General features: G+C 34.4%; 4 protein-coding genes across 8 annotated transcripts; 2 read left to right on the top strand and 2 right to left on the bottom strand.

Annotated features, from left to right (window-relative positions):
• Positions 1 to 5,638: 5,638 nt before the first annotated feature.
• Positions 5,639 to 9,484, bottom strand: LOC122581866. 5 transcript variants are annotated; one of them, XR_006321056.1, is made up of 3 exons: positions 8,994 to 9,195; positions 6,226 to 8,637; positions 5,639 to 5,951 (listed from the first exon to the last, which is right to left on the bottom strand). XR_006321056.1 is itself a non-coding variant. In XM_043754181.1 (3 exons), the coding sequence occupies exon 3, from the start codon at positions 8,630 to 8,632 to the stop codon at positions 6,788 to 6,790; it is 1,845 nt and encodes a 614-aa protein (XP_043610116.1). In that variant the 5' UTR covers positions 8,633 to 8,637; positions 8,994 to 9,056; positions 9,211 to 9,484; the 3' UTR covers positions 6,090 to 6,787. The 5 variants fall into 5 exon arrangements, 4 of the variants coding, with proteins under 4 accessions (XP_043610116.1, XP_043610115.1, XP_043610117.1 ...); XM_043754181.1 differs by lacking the exon at positions 5,639 to 5,951 and adding an exon at positions 9,211 to 9,484 and having other exon boundaries at positions 6,090 to 8,637; positions 8,994 to 9,056; XM_043754180.1 differs by lacking the exon at positions 5,639 to 5,951 and adding an exon at positions 9,204 to 9,484 and having other exon boundaries at positions 6,090 to 8,637; positions 8,994 to 9,056.
• Positions 9,485 to 11,177: 1,693 nt separating this feature from the next.
• On the bottom strand, positions 11,178 to 12,056 carry LOC122583668 (RING-H2 finger protein ATL51-like). Its single transcript, XM_043756049.1, has one exon. It carries the CDS (start codon positions 12,054 to 12,056, stop codon positions 11,178 to 11,180), a length of 879 nt encoding a protein of 292 aa, XP_043611984.1.
• Positions 12,057 to 16,273: 4,217 nt separating this feature from the next.
• LOC122583669 (NAC transcription factor 29-like) lies at positions 16,274 to 17,398 on the top strand. Its single transcript, XM_043756050.1, has 2 exons — positions 16,274 to 16,439; positions 17,178 to 17,398. Exons 1-2 carry the CDS (start codon positions 16,274 to 16,276, stop codon positions 17,396 to 17,398), a joined length of 387 nt encoding a protein of 128 aa, XP_043611985.1.
• Positions 17,399 to 18,835: 1,437 nt separating this feature from the next.
• Positions 18,836 to 19,665, top strand: LOC122583670 (protein RGF1 INDUCIBLE TRANSCRIPTION FACTOR 1-like). Its single transcript, XM_043756051.1, has 3 exons — positions 18,836 to 18,923; positions 19,019 to 19,195; positions 19,399 to 19,665. The coding sequence occupies exons 1-3, from the start codon at positions 18,921 to 18,923 to the stop codon at positions 19,663 to 19,665; spliced, it is 447 nt and encodes a 148-aa protein (XP_043611986.1). The 5' UTR covers positions 18,836 to 18,920.
• Positions 19,666 to 20,763: the final 1,098 nt, after the last annotated feature.

Genomic DNA, 20,763 nt, shown 5'->3' on the forward strand with positions numbered 1-20,763 from the left:
GGTCTGGATGAACAAATGCTGAGCTTAGACATTCCAAATGAATCAGGAAAGGGTAGAAATTTAGGGAAAGGACTTCTTAGCACTGGTGACGAGCTGAAGAACTTACATAGCTTTGGTATCGGCACGACTAATGAAATGGCTGCAGTCTTTGCAAACCCTTTAGCCGGACTGTTCGTGCGTGGTATTGTACAAAGAATTGGTACAGATCAACTGATAGAGATTCTCAAGATTTTGGGAACACCAACACATGAAGAAATCAAGTACCTAAATCCTATTTACAATGAGTTCAAGTTTCCACAGATCATGGCTCATCTATGGCATAATGTATTAAGAAAGTGCCTGCCAACTGAAGCAACTGATCATGTCTTGCTCATGCTACAATATGAAGGAAAAATAAAGGATTTGTGTACATGGATGACTACTACAGTAGCAATGTGTCATATGGAATATGAGAATCCACGACAGTCCATATATGGGACAAGTATCATTTTAAAGTCACTTGCTACTGAAATGAATGAAACCAAAGTTGATACAAATGAGTGGGGATGTCTATTTTGGCATAACTGGAATTCCAAACCAAGCAGGCTTAAGGTGAACAGAAGACTTGATCAAGCAAGAGAATTCCTTAATGTGATTTTTTGAGGACAAAAATCTCTAAAAGGGGAGGGTATTGTTACATGATAAATGAGCATTGTATAGTTTAGTGTCATATTAGCTAGTAGTTAATAGTTGAAGGGAGTAATATGTAACTTGGTTAGTAAGTCTGTGTATAAAGATAATTGACAGTTAATGAGAAGATTATGCTTGATTTGATAAAATTTCTCTCTTTTCTCTCAATTATATTTTCTCCTCTAACACTGTTGGAACTAAATACATAATACGAAACAAAATGATCACAACAAAATCCATTTGTGATCAGAAAAAAAGTAGACAAATTGGGCATTCTTTCTCGGAAAAATAGGTGACAAATAATCATGTATAGTATGACTGTATGAGCCATTTTGTTTCTGATATATACACAATCACATGTGTTTGTTATTCAACTACAAATATGACTTCACAACAAGCAAAATCCATGAAATTGTCTCAAATAATCTAATAAGTTTTCTTTTGTTCAGGTTTCCGAATGCACACACTATAAGCTTAATTGTCCTTAAGTTGACAAATGTGGAAACGCTACCTACACGAGCCTTAACTGGCATGGATTTTTGGTGTTGCAGAAGCAAATATAGTCATGGCTTTGACATATAGTGGAATAAATAAGAGGAAAATATGCAAGGGTATAGAGGACTTCTTTAAACGGGTTAGCTCTCTCTCACTCTCACACACACATTTGTAATTATCCATATATAATAAAGAAGCCAATACTAACCCTTTTACCTTGAAATGGGTTGAAGAGTTGTATCTTACCTCTACGCTCTAACAGGACAAATGGGCTGGCCTAAAGATGTAATGTTACTGTCCTAGGATGTCGATAAATGTATTGTAAGGGCACTCTATTTGAAAGTTTATTTTACTACACTCTCCACTCCGTGACTGTTCTAGGTATGTGCAGTTTATAAAAGAGTGTTACTGATCTTTCACCCAGACCGAGTTCAAAGATCTGGTATGCGATGCATATCGGATATTTAATTAATAGATATATATGTTGTATTTTAAGAGATATATATCTATTAATTAAATATGGGCAAATAAAATTCGATTCTGACTGCTTTTACAAAACAAACTTAAAGTCTCACTTATAATCAAATAAGCAACTAAAAAGAAAGCAACTAAGAGACTCACTTTTTTTTATCAAACAAATAACTAAAAATAATGATAATAAACATATAAAAAATTAAAGGATAATTCAAAGGTCGAATTCATACTTGAAAGTACACTCCCGATCGAATTCAAAGCGTCCGTCCTGTTGACCGCACCGCATATATATGTATTTGATTTAATTTAATTTTAAATTAATTCAATTTGTAGGGTTTTTACTTTTGGAAGGAGATAAAAGGAGCGGCTGTAACTCTGTTTTCCCTCTTCACATATTTAGCTGCTGCAGGTAAAATTTAGGGGTAAAAATGTCTATTTGTAAATTTTAAAAGTTGAATTGTAAATTTTTTTGAAAAAAAAAACCCCCTCTTTCTTGTTACACAGTATATATATAGATTATGAAGATGGTATATTGTTTGTGTGTTTGGACATACACATATATAATGTTCACATGTAGGAGAGAAATTACTTTGTACTCTCTATAATTTTAGAATGGTATATAAAAATTATAATCTCTAATTAAAAGTTTAAAAAATGAGATATACAAGATGACCAAACTAATTCGTCATTAACCATTAATGTTAAATTACAACATGAGTCATTTATATTATAAAATATATTTAATACCTTTTTAAATCAAACTTTTTTATATCAATTACTTATATCATGTAACGACGTTACCACCACCATCACTATACGTTGATGTCATCACAGCCGTCATTGTTGTTGTATTGTGCGGATACCATGTTAGTTATGTTGAAATTATTTCCTTTCGTTTTTGTTGTTGTTTAGAATTACTTAGGAGCAAGAGTGTAGTTGGCTAAAATTGGCAAATTTTAAGCCAATGGGAGATTGACATGTGGAGTAGCCAAAAACAAGCCAAATCTTGCCAAATCTTGTGGTGTAGTGGTTTTTTGCCAATTTTTTGGCAAAAAAATAGTTACCAAAACTACCCTAAATTTTCATTGACTTTGCAAATAAGTATAACACATATGACTAGTTTTAGCCGTTGGGAGCGTATAAAGTGACCGTTTATTTTTTTGTTTTTTGTGAAATTCGAACGTTAGGAGCGGGAGCGTATCAATTGACTGTTTTTTTTCTTCCTTCCCAACCTCTATATATACATACACATCCTTCCCAACCCTATATATACATACACATATCTCAAATCCTTTATCTTTTTATCAAATCATTTCATTTATAACAACCAAATGGCGGATCAACGGTGGACTAAAGAAGAGGATGTTTTGTTGACGAGGTGTTGAATTGCCAAACGTGAAAGGCCTAACCCAACTCCATATGAAACCGTGTGGGGGGAGATCACTGAAATGTTCAACAGCGACACGACTGGAATTCCACGGACCCAACATCAACTAAATTGTCATTTCAGGATCATTATGCACACTTGTAAGGACTATGAGGCAATATGGAAAAGGTTGAATGAAGAGGGGAATGTCCCTCATGAGGTGTTGAGTGAAATGGCGCATCAGAAGTACCGTGAAAAGTATCGGAAGCGTTTCCGCTTCGACCACTGCTTCAAGGAGCTTGTCGTGGTTGGTTTTTAATTGTGTTGCACTAGCGAGTGTGTTTTAGTATTTTAATTAAGTGTGTTTTAGTATTTTAATTAAGTGTGTTTTAGTATTTTAATAATTGTAATGTCTTTAAGTATTTTAATAATTGTAATGTCTTTAAGTATTTTAATAAAAGATGTCTACTTGGCTATTTAATAACAACGAAAATTTATTCATAATTTAAAAACATTACAAACTTATTAAAGAGAAACATACAACAGAAGCAGTATTTAATTAAGTTTGTGTTTTGTGAAATGTTCCAGACAAAGGACCCAGTATTTAAAGAACTACAACACGCTCCTCCAACGTTCAAATTTCAAAATATTTACACAATTAGTCCCTCCAACGGCAGAATTCAAATTATTTACACTTTCAGTCCCTCAAACGGCCAAAAATTCAAATATATTTACATTTCCAGTCCCTGAACGACTAGTTGTGTTGTCATTCTATGAATACAAACACAGACCTCAATTCAGTTGCATTTTACCATCAGAATATTTCTATCATTCTAAAAACTCATTCGTTTTAATCAAATGGCATCCTCATCATCAAAACAAAATGTTCACCGACCTCGCCTGACGGAAGATGAAGAAGACACGAATCATGGCTGATATCAAAGAAGACACCCTCCTTCAAACTGATCTCTCTAGGGTCATGGAACACCTGAGGGGGAAAAGACGACGATGCGACCAAAAGGTAGAGGCAATACAAGCGTCAGGCCGCAATGTTTTAAAGCACGAAGAACACTGTTCTTCATTTCTACAAGGGGAGATCAACAACTTCAAGAGTGTGGTCGACGATGTTTTTAAGGCCGGTCACACGTTGGGTGACCAGTGCACTTGGGCCGAATCCTTCCACGACAATTGCGGGGAAGGCAAAAGCACGTGGGAAGTCAAACGCCCACAACACGACAAGTGGTGGCTCAACGATTACGCTTACCGTGGCTTAGGAAAGATGTCAATCAAAGATGATGATGACGAGTGAAGTCATAGACAACGTATTTCGTGTTTTTATTATGTATTGTCTTTTTTAATTATGTGTTTTTTTTAGTGTAAACTGTGTTTTTTTAATAATAATAAAATGTGTTTTTGTTGTATATATGTAAAAGTTGAGGGGTACAAATTTAAAAATAAAAAAAAAACAAAAGTGCAAATCACATTCCATTTTGGCCACGTGGCCTTGCCTCAACGTCTCTTTTCATCGGCCAAAACTAGCCGATTGTTGTTGCCAATGCTTGCCGATTGTTCTTGCCGATAAAAGCCGATATACATGCTATAGCTTAAACCTTAAACCTCCTCTGAACTAACAAAAATACACGTGCATTACCCAAGTTATGATTACTAAAATAAATATACAGTATAAGCCATTCTATAATACAACAACAAAAATGAAAGGAAATATACCAAGTCACCATAAAAATTAAACATGATACAACTCATTTCTCACATCCAATCTTATGTGTTGTTGTATAAAAATACACCTTCATAATCAAGACAAATAAAGCAACTATTATGTATTGCACCACAAACCGAAGCATAACTCAGACTTTTCTTTGATCACCTTAATAAATTTATAAGTCATTCTCTTTCTTTTCTTACTGGATCGTTTAGTGATCTAGGCGATATAGTGTTTTTTTTTTTTTTTTTTTTTTTTTTTTGTGACACCCATACAAGCGACAAAGGGTATTTAGAAGTCTGAAGACGATAGTTAAAAGACTCATATCAGCTACGATATCCGTTAAAAATGTATCAACACTACTATTCTTATGGACTTCAAATAAAACACAACCGGATATATAAGGATAGATGTGAGCCTGTAAAACTTAATAAATGAAGTAGCTCACTTGTGGCGAATCCTCTAGTACTAGTATTTCCTAAACATACAATGCAACCGGATAGGGGACTGTTGTGCATATGGACATACTTCCAGGATACATAATGGATCTCAACAATTCCAGGATAAAATCCAACCACCATACAATCTGGGGAAGTTGGCGGGGCTGAGAACCAAAAGTTCTGAACCATATAATTCGTACCTGGAAGTTTGCGGAGATCCTTTGTGAAGGAATCAAAAATACTGGGCAACGATCATTGGTTTTACACAACCACCAACCAAACCTAGAATAACATATTGCTTCACCAGCAATAGATAATTTGAGAAATTCTCATAAAGTGGTTGTCATCAACCAACGGATCTGTGAAAGTAATAACACCTCGAATGTGGTCTACAACCATCAGCCAAGGTGAGGCTAGTGGATAATTCTGTAATGATCGATGCAACGTTTGCATTAAAAGAGATAACCACCTGAGTAATTTAAATATTATAACTCATAAATAAAACCACATAAAATACGAAATTACATACAAAATCTTTAAACAATGAGCAATCTGGAAACACATGTTTGGAATCAACAGAACTGTTCACATTTCTTAAGACAATTTTGCAAACAATAACACTGGAAAATATTTCAACTAAAATAACTGTTGTTAAGCCGCCATCCCAGAACTCAAACACTCCCTTTCTCCCCTTCCAAAACTCTCTAACCCTGCGGTTTAACATCGACAACCACCACCACCCGCCACTCTACACTGTCTTATCATCCACCTAAAACCCCTCCTCTTCCTGTGACACCATTATAAGTCAATTTAGAGTTGAGAATCATATGAGCTTTTAACATCACTTATGCAATTAGGGTACGGATTAACCAGGAACATTTAAAACTATGCTCCTCTAAATCTTTCTTTTGTCAAGATTATAAAATAGATACGAATAAAAAATCTAAGTTTTTTTTATTTAAAAAAAGCAACATGTTTAACATTGCCCTTAGTGTTACAAACATAACAATGATATGGAGAATGAAGTCTGCTAGCTATAGAAACTTTGACAGATAACTTACTCCACTGGTCTAGACTCACGGGCTCTTCAATTCAACCAACTTGGTTCAATCCAAGTATGAGCGGAAAGATACGTAGTCATAAAAACATCCCCTAAATCCTCTTGGATGTTTTTACCATCAAACGTGTGAAACGTGCTTGTTTCAAGTGAATAAAACACTATCTTCTTGTTTCTAGAACTCGATTGGGCCAAGTAGATCTTGTTCTCCATTTCTGGAAATTTAGCTTCAATGCAGATACATGTTGTATCACAGATATAAATCATGTGCTTTCCTACACCATTTACTTTATCCCATTCTCTTCTAGAATCATTCAACTTGAATACCTCAATGGGTTCACCAACCCCGCCCATCACGACAAGTAAAAGATTTTGGTCACATTTCACCAAAAAACATTGTGCCTCAGATCCGCAACAACTTCTTGGGGCTTCGATTATTAAAACTTCAAAAGAGATATTATTTTCACCCAAATGTTTGTAAACCCTTAGTTCCCTCTCATACAAGTAATAAAGATCGCCGTCATGATATGTTGGAAAACACATGGTGGAGCCTTCATAACGTGAAGTTACCTCATAGGTTTCCCAAATTGGTTCTCCGGATACATAATGAATCTCAAGCGTTCCACAAATAAATCCAACAACCATACAATCAGGGGAAGTAGGTGGAGCTGAGAACCAGAACTGGTGGTCCATGTAATTCGTTCGTGGAAGTTCACGGAGATCCTTTGTGAAGGGGTTAAAAAACACTGAACAATAATCACTAATTTTAAGCAACAACCAACCAAACCTGGAACAGTATATTGTTTCCTCAGCAATCGAAAATTCTGAAATTCTAGTAAAGTAGTTGTCACCCAACAGAGCGGATCTGTGAAAGTAATAACACCTCGAGTTTGGTCTACAACCATCAGCCAAGGTGAAGCTAGGGAATAATTCTGTAATGCTGTTTGGTCGCGCCATTGTATGAGAGGTACTGCTTGATGACAACATTTGCATGTAGCACGAAAGTTCATGTATTCCACGCCAACACAAACTTTCATAAGCATCTCCAGAACATCAAATGGAACATCTAGCAAGGGAGACTCACTAACTTCAACCTCATTGTCTGTGATAAAGCTAATCGTCATCTCATCCTCTTGTTGTTTAGAATCAACCGTGAATTTGGCTTCTCTATCGTCATCTTCTAACCTACACAATATGAATTTAAGAAACATTATTCCAAAACACACACACAGAGATTTATATATTTGTGTTAACACATAAACGGATAGAAATAATAGAAAAAAGAAGCAATCCGAGCATTCCCACATTGACATGTGGCTTGTTGGCAGCACCGGAAAGGGCATGGGAGATTGAACGAAAGTTTTACTGTTGAGGTGATACGAATATATTAGTTTGTCCATTTTGTCATGGATATGTATATACCCCCCTAGCTCTGAACCAATTGCAGGGTTATAAATTTCAGAGGTATCGTTTGCAAGATCCACAACAAATATGCCTTCTTTAAGGTCTTTCACTTCTTCCCAGATTTGTTTTGGAGCACTTACAAAGTCTTCCCAGGTTCTGACGCTTTCCAAAACCTTCCATTTTATACTAGTCATGTCAGCTTTAAACAAAAACACATCACCGGGTGTTTTGATTGTTTCCCTTAGAAAACTACGAAAACCAACTACTATGTAAAACAACTCTGTACGGTATCCTGTCAGAAAATGAAGGTGTTTGGGACAACGAAAGGAAGAAGGAAAAGGGACAGCCGCAAGTAATAATATTCGTACCACAATTTCTCTATCCTTGACTGCAATTTCAACACGTACGAGAAACGGAACAAATGTACTGTCGTCACATAAAGCATATACATGACCATTGCAACAAGCTAGGCTATGTAGTAAATGTCCATCCGAGCTTACTCTACTGAGTTGATAAGCATACGACATCTCGGTCCATCTTGGCTTGTTTCTTCGGCTTTTTATTTTTTTAGGAGATAGTTGACAAAATACAAAGGTAGGCTTATTGGTTCTTGTTAAGAGGATAACTGAATTTGGATCGTCAGGAGGGGCAGACAAACAAGCGTCTCGGATGGAATCATAATCTCCGTCTTTCAAAAGTAAGGGAGGGAGAGATATGATGTTAGAAGTGGATGAAGAGTTCCACAGAGACCAAGTATTATTGTGTGGATGGTTAGATAGAATTACCCACCCATGGAAACACCCTCGTATACGTTTCCCTAACAACTCGGGAATTCGACACTGAGAATTAAACAACGGGTTGTGTAAGGTGGAGAAAGACTGGTGAGTAAGATCTTCAAGGTTCTGAACACCAAACCATGGATATTTTGAAAATAAAGGAGGCACTTTATTATTATCATCACTACAAACCTCCTCCTCGTGCTTATTCTGCTCCATCATCATCATCATCGAATCTAAAAAAAAGATTATAGAATTATATTCTGATTTCTTTTTACTTGAATTTTTATCAAGAAAAAAAGAAGATTCAATTTTTATCACATGAGCAACTAAGAAACACTCAAATTATATATCAAATAAACCAAAAGACTTAAACTTGTATCAAACAAACAACTAAAAGACTCGATATTTATCATATAAGCAATTAAAAAACTCAAATTTTATCAAACAAACTACTAAAAAATACACAACTTTTATCCATCAAACAGCTAAAAAAGACTCGAATAAACACTAAAAAAATCCTCTAATTTTTTTATCGAAAAAATAATGATAATAATAAATAGCATAAATTAACTGATGGTCGAATTCGTACCTGATTACACACTCCCGATCGATAGTTTATTGTTGGGGAAAGCTTCCCTCTGCATATATTCAGCTGCAGCATAGGTAAAATTTAGGGGCAAATATGTTTATTTGTAATTTAATAAGGTTATATTGTAAATTTTTGAAAGAAAAAAAAAAACCTTCTTTCTTCTTACAAAGTTTCTCATTTGTTTTTTTACCAAAAAAAAATCTAAAAAACCTCTGACATCTGATTTGAAGCCGTTTGTTATTCCCTCGGATCCAGAGGCACTAACATCTTGACAACATCAAATTCGCAAAGAGACCAAAGACCAGAAGTAAGAAAACATATACGAGACAACCACATCATCGCCGTGATAGATTTTCCGACCACCCACTTCACAAAAACTAAATTTGACATAATGAGTTTAATTGATTGGTTCTGAACTTTTGATCGGGTGAGTCTAGTGGGTTGGTAGGTATGTTTTATCAGGAAGAGGAAAAAGATATACTGTACTCGTATTTTTTGGGTATATTTGGTGTGGGCATGTGATACATACTTTCTAATATTTATCCGAGTTAATTTAGTAAGGAGGGTCCCTTTTCGAGAATCATTGCAATGGGGGTCCTTATTTTGAGAATTTTTTGCAAATTTGGTCCCTTTTTGACGGATCCGTTAAAGGTGGCCGTTAAGTGTGCACGTGTGCCGCACGTGTGGGGGTGTTTACGTACTTTCTACCCCACAGGGACCCCCACTAAATAATACTACCTTTTAGCAATTGGGGTCCTTGTGGGGTAGAAAGTACGTAAATACCCCCACACGTGCGGCACACGTGCACACTTGACGGCCACCTTTAACGAATCCGTCAAAAAGGGACCAATTTTGTAAAAAATTTTCAAAATAGGGACCCCCATTGCAACGATTCTCAAAAAGAGACCCTCCTTGCTAAATTGTACAAACCACAGGGACCAATCTTACGATTAACTCTTTATATATTATAAATTGATCTACATGGCATGGGAATCTAAATGGCAGGGAACTTGGAAATATTTTTTTAAAATTAGGGGTGTAACCGGCTAATAATTGTCCACATAAGCATAATTCGGTCGTGACCCCATAATAGGTATTTTAGCCGTTTTTGTTTATTCGAATAAAACTTTTTTTTGTTTGAGCTCCAAAAAAGATTTAGGTGACAAGTTGAAGGACTCTTCAAGTAATTAGTCCAAAAAACTATCACAAATATTACTCTTATGTCCACTTTGACATTCCAAATTGTAATGAAATTAAACAATATTCCCAAAATAATAAAGTGACAATATAGATAATTCTACAATATAGATAAAATTTATTACTCTTTATCTTGTGCAGTGAAAAATGTACGACACAAAATGTTGGTTGACGGACCTTGATAATTATATCTACCACACTAACATTTTGAATAACGACATTTAATTATATATCAATTTATAGATCGAGCCCCGGTTATTACTAGTCGAAGTTTTGCAAATGAATTCCGCCCGTACGGAACATATATATCGTGTCAAAGAAAGACATAAATTTACCAGGTATTTTGGATTTCAATCATTAAATAAATAAACAAATACAAGAACTCGATAGAGGTATATATCCTGTCGATATACATATAACATATCTAATTTGACCATTGGCCAAGTCTGATAATTATTAGTCGTCGATCATCCCATCTATATCTGATCCATTTTAAACCGGTACATAACGGTGGCAAAATTAAACGTGACCATGAGTACTCCATAACGTGGGCAGCTAGCTAGTGCAACCATATATTATCGCCCTTGACTTTTACATCAAAATCAACCTGAATCCTGTCTCTGCCACTGCCAACCGCATATAGCACATATAACGTATGTACCGATCCGATATGATGTCATTTAAGATTGCTACAACTCAAGCCATGTTACCTTTTTTAGGATTGTCTTGATCAATCGTTCAAACCGAAAGAAATTAAACTCATTAAATATATATCTTCTTATTGATGTGCATATATCCATAACGTACAATCCATGAGTTAATACCCCATAACCAATTATTATTGTTAGGTTATTTCTTCACATAAACAAGAAGGTGACCAAAAGAATTTGGTTATAAGAGAAAACCTTCCATAACATTATATGGATTAATTAATTTCTTAGTATTCCAAGTCTACATGAATTGTAATCACAAAAACATCCATCTCGATCAATATGGAAGAATATTGCCAGTACTCCCTTGTCTTTGTCCTTCGACACCTACACACATTCGAGTTATCGATTCCTTAACACGTTGAAATTGCCTAATTGATTCGTCTCTTAACGACGAATAATACGTACAATCTTTATCCACATTACCAACATTATTTATGTCAATAATCACACAATTACTTTGCCCCATTGATAATGACCTTTTTAACTCCATTCCCGTTAATCTCCCCTTTTTTTCACCCGGTAAAATTAAAGAATGACAATGCCGAAGCAATATTCGTGGTCCAGATGTAAATTCACCAGCATTATCAATAACCTCTAATACAGCAGCATCGTCTTGTTCGTAAGAAACGAACGAGGAACGATCATCAACTATGGTTGCTCCCGATCTATTACAAACGGGGCAACCACGAGTTGACTCGTCGTCAGGTCCCACTACTGGGACCCGACAAACAGGACAGCTTGTGTGTCCCACAAACCATTCATCAATACATTTAACATGAAACAAATGTTTACAATTAGGTAACAACCTAACCATGTCCCCATTTTCCACATCACCTAAACAAACCGCACATTCGGATTGATCCATGATAATCGGGTCGGATTTTTTATATGTAATTATGGGTATTGTTAGAAGTGTTTTCTCATCAACTCCGGTTTGGATTTCTTCCCCGGCTAAATTACGTAATGCTGTCATTCGTGCTGCATGTCTTCTCATGCAATATCTAACTAATAAAAGATGGTAAAAAAGTATGGCTAAAGCGGTAGCACCAATGCCCATAATGGACATAAGTAAAGGTGTAAAAAATGAATTTGTGGAAGAAGTTTGTGAAATTGATGATGATGAGGAGGATGATCCAAAATCATCCATAGCCATGTTAGATTGCATTTTGTAACAACAAATTAAAGAATTGAATATATTGTAGTGAAAATGTGAGACAAAAATGTTTATGTATATATAGATGAATGTAATTAATTTGGTTTTGTTATAATTATATGTTTTTGTTGTTTTGTATGTTTTTGGTTTGTTTTATTAAGGTGTTAGTTTTTGGTAAGAAACAAGTGGCTATTTTTATGGTGTAAGGTTGTTGGGGGCACAAAAATCAAAAGTAGGTGGACACTTGGTGGAATTGTAGTAATGGGTGATGCGATTGTGGTGATGAAACTGGCCAGGTGGAATGGTGTTGAAAATGAGATGGAGTTACTTGGCATGATGTTAGAGATTGCTTGTTTATTGTTGGATGTATGGCTCATAGATAATCATAAACTAGTGTCTACGAAATACTATATATGGTATATAGATATAGATATAATTTTTTAATGTGTTTACCAGTGAGTATTTTATTACGAGTATATTGAAAGGTTATACCAAGATCTTTTGAATCACCAAAAGGGGCCCTTCGTTGTACACTTATATTATTTTGTTTGAATAATAATATAATATATTAAATTAACGCTGTTCGATATACGGTGTGATAATTTAACTATAAAAAATGAAAATAACTAGTCTATAAACACTAAAATCTCCATCGATTATTCGATCACTATTAATGAAACCGTATAAACTCACATCCATATCCATATATCCATATATAAAACTACATAAAAAATATTGTCTATGACCGTCCAAAAGACATAATCACTTGACTAAAAAAAGCACAAGATAAGCATCACATGATATAACATTAACAATCTTGAACAGACAACCAACATACATATTCAACGTGGAATAAAATCACAAGACACTTATTCTCGGTCACAATAAGCAACCATATACACAATGATCACAAACTTGACACATGTAACGATATATCCTTCATTCCTTCAAGGTATTCTAAAGTCTAAACATGAGTCTTAGTTGGGCTTACATTCCATATACATTTTACTTTGATGTGTTAGGATTTGCGCTAAAGTATGTTATGGTGTATGTTTGCTATTTTTCTCTGATACTCGGCTGACATATATGGTTTTTACTAAACTCTTTACACTCTCTTGATATTAACTCGTTTGACTGGAGTTCATTATTAAAACAGTCTCTATCTATACCTATGGGAATAGACAAGATTGTCTGGATCTCACATCCTTCATACCCTGTATACAAGGATTTGATACTATTGTTTTTGGTGTAATATATATGAAAAAACAATGATGCTGAATCTAAATTTTTTCACTAATAAAATAATTACCCATTTTTTGTTCCATAGCAACCTATACGGTCACCTTTAAGATTTGGTTTTTAACGACTTGAGATTTCAACTTTATTAATTTATTTTTGGTCCTTTTTTTTTTAATCTTTTCAAATCTAAGTTTTGATATGTACCAAATACTCGACCCGTACCATCAATATTTATGGCCGTATATATTAGTTTTAATAACTCATGTATGTATATGCTATGCATAATTTGTGTAAAATTACCTTCTTCCACATTCTATAGTATAGATTATTATACATGCATGTACATATCTACTTGGTATCCTCAAAAGCTTAGTATTCTGAAAACTCGTGTCAAACACGATATATGTATTACCGTTAAAGAAAAATGTTGCCACTTTTTGGTATTTTAAAAGTTACGAATCAAACACGAAATCTACTAGTATACACACCGTACATGCCATAATGGTATAATACAAGGAGCAAATGGTATCATCAACAGTAATAATACTCGTGTTTTTTTTTGAAGTGGTATTGGTATGTTATTTATAAATCCAAAAATTTTATATGATGATTGTTTAAAGGTTAATGATTTATCTTCTTAACAAATTAGTCTAAAAATCCTCCTAATAGTTTTAGATGGTAACATGTGGATACCATTAATTATCTTTCCTAATCTCGCCTCCTGATTTTCCACATGTCACAATTCTATTAATTAAGAGGATTTTTAGGCTAACAAATTAGGAGGATTGATCATTACTCTTGTTTAAAAGTTTACAAATACATAAAAAAAAAAAAACAAAAATAAAATGGATTGAGAAACAGTAATAAAATCACGTCATATTAGATACTTTGATGTTGATTGATCACTTGATCCCCAAAGAAATGAAAAAAATGTTAAGGAAAAAAAAAAAGCCTAAATACTAAAAATAGAACAACTTGGACCATCAGCCCATTAACATCAGCCCATTTACTAAAAATAAGTAAAAGCTAGAATATTACAAGTTGGATTCTAAAAAAGCTCAGAATTTTTATAAGGAAACAAAAAAATCTTTGGGTCATCAGCCCATTAACATCAGGCATTCAGCCATCCAGCAGGACTAGTGCTTGAGTGCTTGTAAAATTAAACCAAAAATTCGGAAAAAGTAGCGGGAGGGTTTCCATCCGGCGACAGACTTATACAATAGTGGCGCCAGAACCACCCCCATTATACATCACTGACGCGGCAAGGTATCGGCGATGCCACTATACAAAATTATATATCAATAATAATAATTTAATCATCAATAAGTTCGACTCGGACAAGATTTCGGTTAGAGTTTGAAGGATGCCACTTATTCAATTATTTGATTTCTTAAAACATAGTGTAGCATGACATTACACTTGTACAAAAGTTAAAGCAATTGTTTAACTAAGTGTCAAATATTGTGTGTTATCAACAGTAGTTTAGATGATGATCGAGCAGCCAAAACAGGGTGTGGTATGTTTTGATAAATTGCCACGTACCTTATGTGCAAAATATCCATGGTTGGTTGCAGATTGCCTCAAAGACAATGGAATAAGTGACCATTATTTCTACAACATTAATGACCCATTGTCTAGCTCATTACCGATGTCGAATTCCCGAGTTACTTGGGAAACATGTCCGAGGGTTTTGGGTGATTCTCTCCGATAACATTAATTATCTGGTCTCTTTGGAACCCATTGAATTGTAAGGTCATATGTCTACCTCCTTTGAATATGTTGAAGGACGGAGATTTTGATGATGATATCAAAGAATGTTAAGTTGGATGAGAACTACTTTATGAAAAATTCCCAAGTATCGATTATTGAAGGCACCAGAATATATAGTTCCAGGTATGGTTGGTTGCTGTTCAAAATCATTGATGAATTTCCTCGCTGCGTGTTGTTTAATCCCTTCACAAAGGATATACACAAGCTTCCAAAATCGTATCATTTTTTTGAAAGCTTATGTTTCTCCGCACCACCTACTTCCCCTGATTGTATGCTTGTTGGATTTACACCAAATCGTGAGAAATGGTATGCTCACATCTTCTATGTAGCCCGGCAACCATCAGCCCGCCGTATGTTTACATCGGGTGATGATTAATTTGGGTGATGATATAACTTCTATTCGTTTTCCAACATTTTATGGAGGTGATCTTTATGCCTTGTGTAACGAGGGAAACGTAATAATTATGAAACATCTGTTGGAACAGGACTCCTCCTCCAAGGTTATTAAAGGCAAAGTCCCAGAAAGTGGTTGCGAGTCCGAGGGACAATACTACATGATGACGTGTGACCAACATCTTTTACTAGTAATTGTGGGCAAGTTTGGAAAATCCGGCCGTTGAGGTATTCAAGCATAATGATTCTGCAGAAGAATGGGAGAAAGTAGATGATTTGGGAAAATACATGATTTATATATCTGATACAACATGTCTCTGCATTGATGCCCAAACCCCAGATATGGGGAACAAGATCTACTTTCCTTGTTTGCATCCCACAAATGGGAAGGTAGTGTTCTATTCACTCGAAACGTGCTCGTTTCACACATTTAATGGCAGAAACATGGAACAACATCTGGGGGGCTTATTCAGAACTGTGCAACATCACAACCCTCTTGCATGGATTGAACCAAGTTGGTGTTAACTGACTTTATTTGTATCATTATTATGTGTCGTACACTCCGTGGCTCATCAAACGTGTAGCTTCTTTTTGATCTTTCAATCTTGTAGAACATCTATGGTTACTTATTGACTTCTTTCTTTAATTATGACAAATTTGCGTTGTAATTAATCTATTGATGCCTTGCAGGTGGTAAAGGAATGTTGGTTTCCAATATTTTAGCATTGTGTTAGTATATCATCTTCGATCCATGATCTTCTTCTTTATGTTGTCCATGCTTTCATTGTCAATGTGGGTGTCATAATGCAAGGGCAATGGCGACAATGGAGGCTTGTAATCTTGATTCACTTCCAACCGGGTTGCGGTTTAATCCAACTGATAAAGACTATCTTTTGAGAAAGATCATGAAGCAGAATCTTCCCAAGAACAGGATTAATGAAGCTGATATATATGGTGATTATCACCCCAAGAATATCGTAGGTACGTACGTATTTTATATAGTCACAAATTATGTATTTTATTGCTAGATTCATGCAAATAGGGAGATACTAAATCCTGGTTAGGATTAGTTCTTTAGTTGCATGGTTTTTATTTTTTTTAGAATAACTTTAGCACTTTCTTGTTTGACTTTTGACCACTGGCGAGTTGTGTAGAATCTCTGAAGGTAAACATGATCGTGGTGGTCATGGAAAGGATTTGGAAACGGGGATACCTGGTTAGGTCACGTACATGAGTCAAAGACAGACTTCTGGGTTAAGTATGACAGAGAAACCTTGTTTGTTTGCCAGATGGGCAGGCGGGCTGGGTTGGATTGGGTAACGGCTTAAAACGGGCAGAGGTCAAAAACTTAAAATGACTGGCATGTGTTGCTGATGGTGGTACTGATACTCAGTTTTATTCATCACCAAAAGCAACCCAAAATAAGATCAATCCTACCCAAATATACCTATTTACAATCTGGGTTTTGGATTGCCGGGTCTAATTTACATGTTTACCCATTTACCCATTTTGTTGTTTGACTTTTTGCCTGACACAAGGTCCTTTTTGAACCTATTGTTGGTTTAATGTTAACGTTCATGTCTTGTGAAATTTATATATTCGGTTGCTTAAGTAAAATTCTTCTTGGTGAAAAAATGACACCAAACTGCCAAAGTATCAATTGATCTGTAATAAATATTTTCATAAAAAGTCTAATTTTATGCAAGTTTATATAAACAGAGAACTACCTGCAACCTATAGAAGGTGAATGGTATTTTTTCACATCAAGAAACAGGAAGTATAAAAATGGTAAACGACCTAGCCGATCAGCTGGCTTGGGTTATTGGAAAGCTACAGGTCCTGATAAAGATATAGAGGACGATGGAACTAAAATTGGCGGAAAAAGTCGCTGGTTTATTATGAAGGGCATCAACCACACGGGACTAAAACAGATCGGATGATGCAAGAATATGTGGTCGAAGGATATGAAAGACAACGTTTTGGTTTAGTAGACATGAAGGTTAAACACGTTGCTTGTTTACTCTTGTTTTGTGTCTAATATTATTGTAATTTAGTTTTATCATCTCCTGATGAAATTTGGATTTTGCAGCTTGATGATACGTTGCTTCTTTTGAAATATGATTTGAAATATTTTTTCTCGATGTAGTTTTTGTGAATATAATCCATGTTATGTACTTATGTGTTTGTTTAAACAATGCTTGAATGCTAAACTTTTGGCACTATATATGAAATTTAAAAAAAAACTTAATTTAAAAAATTAAAATCTAACTGGATGCATTTAGATGGTGCAATGTTATAATTTAATATAAAAGCAAGATTAAACCAATAACTTTTATGGTGAAGTTTAAAACTCTTAAAACTTTATTATAGGACTAAACTAAAATTTTAAAAAAGCTTGTGATAAAATACAATTTTCTCTTAAATTATAGATATAGAAGGAAATTTGGATTTTGCAATGTGAAATTGTGAGCAATGGACTGTTAGTTAAGGTTGAATTTAATACTTGGCCGACTTAATCTTTTTGGTGGTTTTAAATGGAACTAATCTAAAAGTTTTTAACAAAAACCTCCATCCTTCATCTGGGTTAAATAACTACAAAAATAAACTAAAACATATATAAACGGGGAACTTTAAAAAAAAATTATTTACTTTTTATATGTGTACTAACAAGTCTAAACTATTTATATAAAAAAAAATTTAATAGAAATCTCTTTAATCTTTTTTAATTTTCAAAACAAACTAATCCATAATTCTTTTAAGTTCCTTAGGATGTCTTATTTTCATAATATTAATATTAAGTTAAAAAAAAAATAAAACAGATGGACACAGATTTCCTACTAGGAGTCTATGATACTATGGAACTCAAAGTCGCTATAAGCCGAAAACAGATTAAAGTAAAGCCTGGAAGTTGAGATTTTCGGAGGCCCTCTCATTTGGTGCCTTAAGGCCGCTACTACCTAGCCCATTATCATTATTGGGCCGCCTCTGGTTTTTCTATTGTTCGAAATTATTACTCGTATATAAAAAATAAAGACTCAAACTTTGATATCATGATAAAAGTATAGAAAGAATAAATAAAAAGTTAAGCTAGTTTCTAAAAACCTCGTGTCAAACACGACATAAAAAGTGGCCACTTTTTGAGTATCTAAAGCAGGTTATGAATCAAACATGAAATGTCACATTCACTAGTATACACACCAAACATGCCATTTTGGTATAATACAAGGGGCAAATGGTATCATCGATATTAATAATTGAGAAGGTGCTTCCATTTGTCCATTAGCTATAAAGTATAAACATTAATCAGGCTTTGTTTTGTTGATGACTTCTAAGTCACAATTAGTTGTTTACTCCTCTTTATCTAAACTTTTCGTCTTTCTCTCATTAACAAAAACTTCTAAAATCTCAACAATTAATCTTTTCTTTTCCTATTGGTAATTCTAACAAAACCTCAACTTCTAAATGGTAATGTGTATTTTGAATATCTTATACATGTCATTTGTTTATGTGTATTTATAATAATGAATTTTGTGCTTTTATTGATGGATGATCAATGGCAGCAACAATTGGTGCCTTCATGGCTAGAGAAGCTGTTATCATCAGAATTTTTCTCTGTGTGTCGGACACATGGAGACGCCGCTAGAAGTGAATGTAACATGTACTGCATTGATTGCAACGACGAAGCATTTTGTTTTTACTGTCGATCTTCTAGACACAAAGAGCATCAAGTCATTCAGGTAAGTATATTTGCAAAGACTTTATCAGCAATGTAACATTACATTGTGTGATTTGTGTATCTCTCTATATATGGATTTTTTTTTAAAATTATTCAATTTTATAGTTGTAATGTATATGGTATGACATTTGGTTTTTAGTATATACTAATTTACTCTTTACTTTGAAATTTAAGTTACTTCTAATTTCTAATGAATATGTGTAGATAAGGAGATCATCATATCACGACGTCGTGAGAGTTTCAGAGATCGAAAAGGTGTTAGATATCGAAAATGTTCAAACGTATGTGATCAACAGTGCAAAAGTTGTGTTTCTAAATGAGAGAAGGCAACCTAAATCAACAGGAAAGGGAGGTTCTCACTTTTGTGAAGTTTGTGCGAGGAGCCTTTTGGACGCTTTTCGTTTTTGCTCACTTGGGTGTAAGGTTATTAGCCTAATCTCCCACTCTCAATTATTTATCATTCATAATTAGTTTTAAATTAAGTTTTATTATAATTGTTAAGTTGCCTTTGCTTCACATTGTTAGACAACACAACTCACAATATGAATTGGCATTCACCCAATATGCTCATGACTTCATTATGCAAATTCATATGATTTAATATTAGATTAAGCCATCATCAGTAATGATATATTTATAATTTAATTATACATGCATTGTTTAGTACACTTTCCATCCTAATAGAATATAGCTTTCAAGATTGTCGTAGAGAAATACAAAGTGCAATCACTATATATAGTGATTCATGTTATCATTCATGTCCTTTTACCCCTTTTAGCTCCTTTTCTATTTTAAAAATGAACAACTAGTACCCCTCCACAAAACTAGTATTAATTACTTTCTTTTTTGTTTTTTTGTTTTAACTTTTTTCTTTTTTAGTAAAAGAAAATGATAAATCTACAACAAGATTTATCCATCTATAACAATATATGCATTATACAGAGGTACTTTGTACAGTATAATATGTATAATTTTTAGAAATTTCCCTCTTTCATTCGAATCCGGTAGTGATTTATTTATTTACTAGTATATAGTACTAGTCTTTTGGTTGGAGGGTTTATATAGTACGAAACGGGTATATGGATCGGAAGTGATATACGGAGTACCTCTTTGTTTAAATGAATGACTGATTTAATCAATCAAATTTGGGTTTTTGAGAACCCATTATTAATTTATTACCATGGTCTTTTTCTTGCGCGCATATATATATATATATATATATATATATATATATATACATATACATTGCATATTATTTATCTTCTTTTTAATCTATAACGAGTTGGTGAAGTGGTTTGGAGTTCCCTTTGTAACCTATAGGTCTCAGGTTTGAATCTCCATTCCAACAACTTTGAGATATAGGTAGTCCTTCTATGAGGGCTTGGCTTGGGTATACCCAGGTTTAACTTTGAGAGGGCAGGGTTTACCCCTATTAATCATCGTGTCTTTGGACGGATTAGTAGGGGGTTTTCCCCCATTGGGTATATGAAATAAACATTTCTACTTCGAGGGAGCTCTCCAGCGCGGACCCGGTTAAGACAACGCATGCTAAATCTCTCGCTATCGAAT

This window comes from Erigeron canadensis, chromosome 9, assembly GCF_010389155.1.
Source record: "Erigeron canadensis isolate Cc75 chromosome 9, C_canadensis_v1, whole genome shotgun sequence".
NCBI classification, from domain to species: domain Eukaryota; kingdom Viridiplantae; phylum Streptophyta; class Magnoliopsida; order Asterales; family Asteraceae; genus Erigeron; species Erigeron canadensis.

Bases quoted from the DNA above. Each gene is read 5' to 3' on its own strand.
- LOC122581866 (XM_043754181.1), bottom strand. From the start codon at position 8,632: ATGATGATGATGATGGAGCAGAATAAGCACGAGGAGGAGGTTTGTAGT.
- LOC122583668 (XM_043756049.1), bottom strand. From the start codon at position 12,056: ATGGCTATGGATGATTTTGGATCATCCTCCTCATCATCATCAATTTCA.
- LOC122583669 (XM_043756050.1), top strand. From the start codon at position 16,274: ATGGCGACAATGGAGGCTTGTAATCTTGATTCACTTCCAACCGGGTTG. The intron at 16,440-17,177 runs GTACGTACGTAT...TTATATAAACAG, and splicing joins TCACCCCAAGAATATCGTAG to AGAACTACCTGCAACCTATA.
- LOC122583670 (XM_043756051.1), top strand. The intron at 19,196-19,398 runs GTAAGTATATTT...GAATATGTGTAG, and splicing joins AAGAGCATCAAGTCATTCAG to ATAAGGAGATCATCATATCA.